The sequence below is a fragment of the Mustela nivalis genome (genome assembly GCF_964662115.1).
Source record: "Mustela nivalis genome assembly, chromosome: 4".
Lineage (NCBI taxonomy): Eukaryota > Metazoa > Chordata > Mammalia > Carnivora > Mustelidae > Mustela > Mustela nivalis.
In genome coordinates this window covers 6814665-6824477 of record NC_139023.1, presented here as the reverse complement: position 1 = coordinate 6824477, position 9813 = coordinate 6814665, and the positions used below count along the sequence as shown (strand labels likewise).

Genomic DNA, 9813 nt, shown 5'->3' with positions numbered 1-9813 from the left:
AGTCCACACTGCGTAACATCTTCAACTTCCTTTCCTGGACCCTTAAAGAACTTCTCTAATGTTTAGATCTCCACTAAAACTAAATGAGGCTTTATGGTATTTAAATATATATACTTTCAGGATATGGAAAAGAGGGCATCTTTTGTTTCCTAGGTGTATATCTCACTGAAATAGCTTTAACTTTCAGGATTAGGAAATAAACTGCCTTCTACATAACTCTTCAAAGTCAATGCTGCTTTAAGGCATTGTCATCATATTATCAGTTGAAGTTTTTTTTCTGTCCTCAAAGAAGTCCTTGTCTTTATCTCAATTATACACTATCTGACACGGAAGAAAATGAATAAGGACACATGAGAATTACCGTTAAATGTGTTAACAGTTGAGGTACGTGTTCAAGACACTAAAAAAAAAAAAATCTGTATTTCTTTTCTGATCAATGGTCTTTTTATTGGTGCTATTGTCTTTTAACAAATGAAATATTTGAAAGCACAAGCTATATATGCCAAAACTGATTTGAACTTAATTATTGCTCAGAGAGTATACGTGTATATAAAAGTAATGAATGATTATCATGTTATACATCATAGGTACTTAGTCAAAGATGTGGTTTCTGGTTATTTGTTATGCACGATCCATTTTTTTTTTAAAGATTTTATTTATTTGAGAGAATGTGAGAGAGAGAGAGAGAGAGAGAGCGCCAGCATGAGATGGGGGAGGGTCAGAGGGAGAAGCAGACTCCCAGCTGAGCAGAGAGCCTGATGTGGGGCTTGATTCTGGCACTCCAGGATCATGACCTGAGCTGAAGGCAGTCACTTACCCCACCGAGCCACCCATGCACCCTGCACTACCCACTTTACCTGTGAGACACATGGTAACTGGGTCCAAACTCTCAAACTATGGAATGTGCAGAGTTTTCAGGGGTTACATATTGAAGAAGCTGAAGAGTTTCACGATTAGATATGATGCTGTTTGGATGGGATCGCCTCTAGGCAGCACTAGAAATCTGCAATGGTAGAGGTGACAAAGTCTGGCAGAGTAGGGGTAAGTTTAAATTCTGGCCAGAGATGTTCTCTCCTACACAATTCACTGAGCCTGCTCTTCAAGAGGGTTTCTAAGCCCTGTTGAAGCTAAATGGGCACCAGCCATGCCTCCGCGAACAGCATTTCCTCTTTGTGTCTTAATACTCACCCTTCCTCTGAGACCTGGTATGGTAATTGATAATCACAAAACTCTACAAACTTTGAGGAAGTGGTGAAATACTCTACAAACTCTCAAATGGACAATGACATTTATAGCTACCTAAAATGAGTTTTCAAAAGGCACTTGGTGGCTTTCTTGTCAGACATAGAAAACAGGCATGTCAGGAATGGTACTGGAGGAATTTTTGTACTGGATGGGGAAAAATTGCACAAAGCTCCTTCCTGCTATAAATTCTATGGTTCTAGGCATCCAGTACTATTTCATAAAAACAGTTCAGAATATCCAGTGATTAAACATTTTCTTCCTATTTGCTGGAGAGGCCAAGTTCACATCCTGTCCTAAGGCAAGACTGTTGCATCACCCCCATTCCTGCAGTGACAATGGTCTGAAGATAAGGAATAAAAGAGGTTACCAAGGGTTAGACAATGCAGAGTAGCCAGTATGGCTAGTTCCTGCTCTGAGATGGTTGCCCTCCTACCTGTCAAAACTGCAACTGACAAGTTAGTCAAAACCTAGTTCACAGTCTACTAGGCATGGTGACAGATTCACGGAAGTAAATAGTGGTTGGCTGCCCTCAAGGAGCTGGCAATCTGGTTGGGGAAATAGAATCAACATGCAAAAATTAATTAGAGAACAGTCAAGTGCTCGACGGTATGGTACTGAACACAAGCGGAAGGAGAGTTTTAAGAGAATTCGAATGTCCAGAAGGTTTTGTTTAAGAGGCAGGATTAGACCGAGCCAAAGACTGGTCCAAGTAGGATCAGTAGGGAGAAGGCGGTGTTCTATGGAGTGCTGGGGAAGGAGTGATGAGGAGTAGAGCCAGGTAAGTGACCTGTGTCACTTGAAGCAACGATCAACAGTAAGATATACAGTGTGAGCTCGGGCAGCTAAGATGGAGTCCCATGTTCTCAGAAGCTGGACATAAGCTTCTGAAAGCTAAGTGCTAGTGTTCTTCAGTGGTGGTCCCCAGAAACAACCACCATGGGTCTCTCAGAAACACGGTGAGACCTATAGGCGGGTTCAAGTACAGACGCTAAATGGCCTGGCAGCTTGGTGAGGTCCAGTTCCTTTCCAAATTCCTTGGCTTCCTAACATGTAGACAGGCTGGAGCTTGGCATCTGCTTCAGAATATCCTCTGGAGGCTGGAATTTGTGGCCTGGGAAGTACAGGGCTGCTCTTCCGGGCAGCTGTTGTGTGTGGGATAGGACCGTGTACAGGATGTGATTGTGCGTGCATCTGTCCAGATGTGGGTGTTAAGACTGTGATCTTCAGCATGATGAAAGTCAGTTGGTTGGTGGTAGAAAAACAAAGTCCAACTATAGCCTGTAACAACTCTCTACATTTGGATTTTAAAAGCAACTTTCTAGCTTTAATTACAATTTCACAACAATGCTTAAACTTCTCTAGAAAAAAAAAAGCTTATGCATTAAGTTGCCATCCCCTTTTAGAATTATTTCAGTATAACTAAAAAGAACGTTTTTCACACAAAACACTTGCTGGTAAAGTGGTTGTTTATGTGGTCTTCTTTTGACGAGGGTGTTGAGATTTTTTAACTTTTAAAGCTTTCTTGCTTTTTTGATATCTTTTTCCTTTTTTTTGCTTTTTCTTTTGGTTGACCTGTGAGGAGAAAGAAAATGAGAGTAATATTCCTTTATCTTACCAGTTTTCCTTCCTTATATTATATTTGGACTCTCCAGACTGTTTTGTTTTAATCTTCAAAAATGGTTTAAATTTGCTTCACTCTCAAAAGGGCTTCGATTCTCTCTACTTGACTGACTTCGAGGAGGAGGCCAGAGCCTCCTAACTGGTCTTCTTTCTTCTGTTCTCCAGGCTTATTACTGCCCTTCCTCCAACTCTGCTTGTCCAGCCCACGACCTTCTGAGGCTAGCACTATTATCATCCACTTTTTATAGAGGAAGAGACGGAGGCTTGGAGAAGGTGGCTTGCCTGAAGTTGAGAGCTAGTATTCGGCAGAACCACTACACCATCAGACTCCAGAAGCAAACTCCTGGGTTTGTCCTGGTCTACTTTTCTACCTCAGTTTCTTCTCTCCCTTCACACAAACTCCAGCCACACTACCTGAGGCTCCCTGAACACAGCAAGCTCTCCTGAGTCCATACTTTTTCATGCTCTTTATTCTCTTGGGGAACATATGAGAGGAAGACATATGAACAGTCTTCCTTAACACTCTCTCCCTGCCCCTCCTTCTGGTAAGGAAAAAGATTACTCCTTCTGTAATCCTCAAGATTCTGGTACATATCTTTATTTTTCTCACATTGCACTATAATTAAGTGTTAGCACATCTGCTACAGCAGGCACCGTCTTCAGTGTCTACCTTTCAATCCAGTACATATTTATTATATTGAATAAGAAAGGTAAGCTCCCTCTCCTCATGGAAAACACTTCTAGTGGGGAATATAGACAAGTGATGTTATATGCAGAAATACAATTACACATTACAATGATGACATTATTCCAGGAACAAAGTAGGAACACAGTAATTAAAAAAAAAAATCCTTAAAGAAATTACATAGATTCTTTGTTTTCCAAAGTCAATTTCTAAAAGAAAGAAAATTTTGTTCCTCCTGGTCACTGACCTGTTTTTCCCACTCTTTAATCAATTCTTGCACAACTGCCAAATCTGGGTTTAGACACGTTTGATATCCATTCTTCATTGTTGCACTGCCAAGGAAACAGCAATGAGTTTTTTTTTTCTACTTTCAGTAATTTAAATGCCTCATCTTACTTCCAGAATTCAATTCCCTGGTTAGAATGTATTTATGTCATCACTATAAGCATCTGAGACTTTCAGTTTTTCTTCCCACCTTTTTGTTTTCTTAATGACTGGGGGGGATTTCTAGGAGAAACACAACCTTAAATTATTTAAACTAAAAAAAAAATTATCATATGAGCATTTTCAGTGTCATTAAATATTTTTTGAAAATACACATTTAATGGCTACATAATATTCCATTGGAAGGCTACATAAGATTTTATCTAATTAGTCCCTGACTGTTATAGTTCTAAAGCACCAATGTTTTCATTATTATAAAAATAATTGTTAAAATAATATTTATATTATAAAAAAAAATCCAATAGGTACATGCAATGAGAGAAGCTTATATCTAAAGATAATATTAGTTGTGCTGTGGTGAAAATAGCCATTTTTGTTTAAATGAAGAAGCAAAATAGAAAAGTTGTCGATATAGCTATTTTTTTTCCAGAAACAATGAAAATCAGCATGAAGTTTGCTATATTTTCTGATGAAATTCTCTAAAACATAAAATTTTTAAAGACATGACTAACAGACTGGTTGACTATTTTAAATCACTTATGGCAGACTGTCCAGGAATAATTAAAAAACAATCTGAGGGGTTTGAAGTGGTGGGGGGGGTGGGAGGTTGGGGTACCAGGTGGTGGGTATTATAGAGGGCACGGATTGCATGGAGCACTGGGTGTGGTGAAAAAATAATGATACTGTTATGCTGAAAATAAATAAATGAAAAAAATTTTTTTTCTTTACTTTTTCTGTATAATCTGAGAGTAAGAACAGTCATTCTATAGATCAGCCTTAATTTAGGTTTCAAAAGATTGAAACTAGCAATTCTAATCTTTAAAAAGGTTATTATTTTTAAGTTTTTATTTAAATTCCAGTTAACATTCAGTATAATATTATTTTCAGGTATACAATGTAGAGATTCCACACTTCTGTATAACACCCTGTGAACGTTATTATTAATAGGAAAGAACTAAAGACATGATACTGACATAGTAAGTTTGATTTCAATAGCGAAGAATTGTAAATAATCTAAATTTAGGCATTGCTCATATAGATTATGGATATATGGATATAGATATGATGGAATGTAATTTGGCCATTAGGAATGACATTATTAGAAAAAATGATATTACAGAAGATTTACTGTCATGAGGAAATGTTCATGATATAGTGTTAATGAGAAAGCAGACTATAGAAGTATGTAACATAATTTTGTTTTTATGTTTACATACAATACATATGTACATGTATATATATATATGCTGTATCTATATATGTACACAAATGTAAATGAGGGAAATTTGGAAGACTATAGGCCAAGGGGTGATTAGTATTTGTCACTGTAGAAGTGACACTGTAGAAGTATAAATGATTTCTATTTTCTTCTTTTGCGTTATTTGCATTAAATATTTTCTACATGCTTGGTGATATATTCTCCCTGGTTTAAATGTCTACCAGAAATTCCTTGTTGTTTAGAAGAAAAAAAGTAGACCACACTTATGGAGGGACAGCCATCTGAATTTTAAGAGTCTGTACAGGCAAGGGTCCTAAGGATAATTCTGACACTAAATTTAATGTTCCTGCCAATATGGTGCATGTGTGTTGGATGAGGTTTTACTTACATGATTTCAGTTTTCTCACAATAAGAGCTTGGGGCAAATTTTTTAAGGTCCTTTAAGAATTTTGACTGGATTGTTCCTTGGGTGGTGGTGATGCAGGAACAGCGTCTATTCCTCATTGTTGGGGTTCCTAAGGGAAAGAAAAAGGGTAGAGAAAAAGGGAGAGAAAAAGAAAAAAAAAAACACTGCTTAAAGGGAATGTCTCAATTGAGATGATCGATCAAAATGATACATTTGGGGACACCTGAGTGGCTCAGTTGGTTAAGCAGCTGCCTTCGGCTCAGGTCATGATCCCAGCGTCCTGGGATCGAGTCCCACATCAGGCTCCTTGCTCGGCGGGGAGCCTGCTTCTCCCTCTGCCTCTGCCTGCCATTTTGTCTGCCTGTGCTCGCTCTCTCCCCTCTCTCTCTCTGATAAATAAATAAAATCTTTAAAAAAAATGATACATTTGACTAGATCACAATTGTTACTGTCACGTACTGAGTATGTTTGTTGGGGACTGTGATAAATAAAGTTACCACCAGTGGACCTGTGAGCTGGACCTGGGCCCTTGAATACTTCTCTTCTTCTCCCCTGTACTTACAGTGTGGGTTCCACTTGCCTTTCTGGCTCCCAGAGGCTGCTCCAAGGACATAGCCTTGAAGTGGTTGACATGAGGTTGAAAATACCCACACCAAACACATGACTAAGCCCAGTTAGGGGGCTTTTTAAGTTTTTAAGATCTGGTAGGCAGCGATGGGGATCCATTTGTTTTGCTGCTGCTCAAGACGAGTCCATATGTAAGTTTCCTTTGCTATTATTATTATTATTATTATTCCATTGCTATTATTAAAACTGTCACCTACCGACCTGGAATGGCCTGTCTCTTGTTTTGGTCACTCCCTGCCCTCTGAGTAAAAGGGCTGGCTTTAGACAAGAGTTGTGAACCTACACTGTTAATCATTACCACAAACTTTTGAAAGAGGTATTATCTCCATTTTATAGATAAAGCAGCTAAGGTTCAAAGAAGTTACAGAAAGAACAAAGTCATTCAGCATTTAGGGGGCAGGTGCGAGGTTTTACCTCAGATTTTCTTGAGTCCAAACATACTGCTCTTAATTACCGTATCTTACAATCTTAGGAAAGGAGATTTTCACAATATTTAATAAATGCCTATCATAGGTCAGACACACAGATACCTGATTCACGTGTGCAGTGTGGGCCAAATTCCTTATGCAACTCCAGAAGCCATTTATTATCTGGCCTTAGTGGAATGGAGTTGGCGTTGGTTTGGGCAGAAAGATCTACTTATAATAATCAATTACAACCACCAACCTCACCCTTCCCACTGCCTTGCTTTTTGACAGTACTTTAAGCTTTCCAAAACTCTTTGAAATACATTATCTTCATTCCTTAATCCTTTAATTCATTCAACATAAAATTTACTCAGGGCTTACTATATGCCACACATTGTGTGGTTGGTAGAAAAAGCATAACTATAAAGTCTCAATTTTATAGGTGAGAAAACTGAAATCTAAGAAAGTTCATTAATTTGCCCAAAGGTGGTTAGTAAACAGATTTGGGACCTCTCTGATTATTAGACCCTTAATTGGTTAACCACAGACATACTTACCAAGAAACAATATTAGAGTTACAAAAATAATTCAATAAGAGACCACCCAGTTCAACAAACATTTATTGGACACTTACTATATGACAGGAATTCACATACCTGGACTGAGATGATTTATGTTTGACTTAGCAGGTCTAATATATGAACTCTGGTTAATGAACTACATCACCGAGAAGCTTTTATGAACAACTCATATCACCTACTGATGGATGCCATCAACTTTATTGGGCAAATCATGAGACTTTTATAGCAATTCCATTTCTGACTTTACTAACCTAATATAACTCCGAATCCCTTACCTTGACCTCCAATCAGCGTCAGGAAGATGATACTCAACAAAAGAGGAACACCACCTTTCTTCATAGTGGTAGTATGGAGTTCTACTGAATTACTCCTGTATTGGATTTCACGCCTGAGAATTTCTTTAGAGAATATGCTCTTGGGAATCATATTTATTTGGGAAATCCATTTCCCAAACTAAACTCTGATTGGCTGTTCTTAGCTGACTTTGCTAAACTGACCACAAGCCTAGTGGTGCTGGGAGAAACCCTGTTCTCAGATCCAAGGGAATTTCTGCATGTTTTATTTCTATTTCACATAAATGGGTAGTTTACAGAAAGGATGTGAAACCAGCATCACTGGCACCCTTTAGCAAACTCACACCCACTCACCTGGGTGAAGAGTACATTACATAATGAATATAATATTATACAACAAGGGTTAGAGATGTTGTTTTCTGATGGAAAATACTAAGGTCCAGATAAATAATTCATTTTTTCCCCAGTTTTCTTACTATTTTCAAAATATCCTTCTGTATAATATATAGCTACAATTTTTTCCTCTATTGTCTACCTGATAATCTTAAATAATCAGCATCTTTTTTTTTTAAAGGTTTTATTTATTTATTAGACAGAGATCACAGGTAGGCAGAGAGGCAGGCAGAGAGAGAGAGGAGGAAGCAGGCTCCTTGCTGAGCAGAGAACCCAATGCGGGGCTAGATCCCAGGACCCTGAGCTGAAGACAGAGGCTTTAACCCACTGAGCCACCCAGGTGCCCCAATAATCAGCATCTTAATTTCCTCAGGGACCAGGTCATTTCCTACTGTAAGCACATTTTTAAAAAGATTTTATTTATTTGACAGAAATCACAAGTAGGCAGAGAGAGGGAGAAGCAGGCTCCCCGCCAAGCAGAGAGTCTGATGCAGGGCTTGATCCCAGGACCCTGGGATCATGACCTGAGCTGAAGGCAGAGGCTTAACCCTCTGAGCCACCCAGGAGCCCCTACTGTAAGCACATTAAAAAAATATATTTATTTACTTGACAGAGAGAGTGAGTGCATGCGCACACATGACTGGGGGCAGAGGGAGAGGGAGAAGCAAACTCCCCACTAAGCAGGGAGCCCAACGTGGGGCTTGATCCCAGGAGCCTGGGATCATGACCGGAGCCAAAGGTAGATGCTCAACTGACTGAGCCACCTAGGAGCCCCCATTTTGTTTTTTATATCACTGCTGCTATAGCTTATTACTATTTTTTAAGTGGTTTGACTAGTTACTGGAATCAGTTGAAAAAAGACAAATGGGACTACATCAAACTTAGAAATTTTTTACGCACCAGAGAGAACAATAGATGGTAAAAAAGGAACTTACAGAATGAAAGAAAATAATTTCAAATTGCCTATCTGATAAGGAGTTAATATCCAAAACATATAAGGAACTGGCACGACAGCAACAACAAAAAACTCCAAATAACTGGATTAAAAAGTGGGCAAAGACTTGAATAGACATTGCTCTAAATGAAATTTACAGATGACCCATAAACACTTGAAAAGATGCTCAACATCATTAGTCATTAGAGAAATGCAAATCAAAAGCATAGCAGATATCACCTCATACCCACCAGGATGCCACTATCAAAAAACCAAACCAAACCAAACCAGAAAACCACAAGTGTTGTAAAGGATGTAGAGAAGTTGGAACTCTTGGACACTGTTGGTAGGAATGTAAAATGGTGCAGCCATTACGGAAAACAATACAGAGGTTCCTTAAAAAATTAAAAATGGAATTACCATTTGATCCAGCAATCCCACTACTGGGAATGTCTAAAGAAATCTGTAACAGGGTCTTGAAGAGATGTTTGCACACACGTTTACTTGGCCTTATTCAGAATAGTTAAGAGGCCCAGCAACCCACATGTCCTTGACATTTGAATGGATAAATAAAATGTGGTATTTACATACAGTAGATTATGTTCTCTTTTTAAAAAAAACATTTTTAAAAGATTTTATTTATTTGAGAGAGTGTGAGAGACCATGAGCGCAGAGGGAGAGGGAGAAGCAGACTCCCTGCTGAGCAGAGACCCTGATGTGGGGCTCGATCCTAGGACCCTGAGATCATGACTTGAGCCAAAGGCAGCTGCTTAACTGACTGAACCACCCAGGTGTCCCAGATTATATTATCTTAAAAAAAGAATCCTTGTCAAAAAAATGGATGAACCTTGAGGATATCATGCTAAGTGAAATAAGCCGGTCACAAAAAGACAAATATGAAATATCTGAAGTCAAATCTTAGAAACTGAAAGTGAGAAGGTGGTTGCAAAGGCCTATGG

At 38.6% G+C, this 9813-nt stretch overlaps 1 protein-coding gene across 1 annotated transcript; it reads right to left on the bottom strand.

The window, feature by feature from the left end:
• Positions 1–421: 421 nt before the first annotated feature.
• On the bottom strand, positions 422–7762 carry CXCL9 (C-X-C motif chemokine ligand 9). Its single transcript, XM_082727034.1, has 4 exons — positions 7510–7762; positions 5602–5728; positions 3798–3882; positions 422–2817 (listed from the first exon to the last, which is right to left on the bottom strand). Exons 1-4 carry the CDS (start codon positions 7658–7660, stop codon positions 2713–2715), a joined length of 468 nt encoding a protein of 155 aa, XP_082583160.1. The 5' UTR covers positions 7661–7762; the 3' UTR covers positions 422–2712.
• Positions 7763–9813: the final 2051 nt, after the last annotated feature.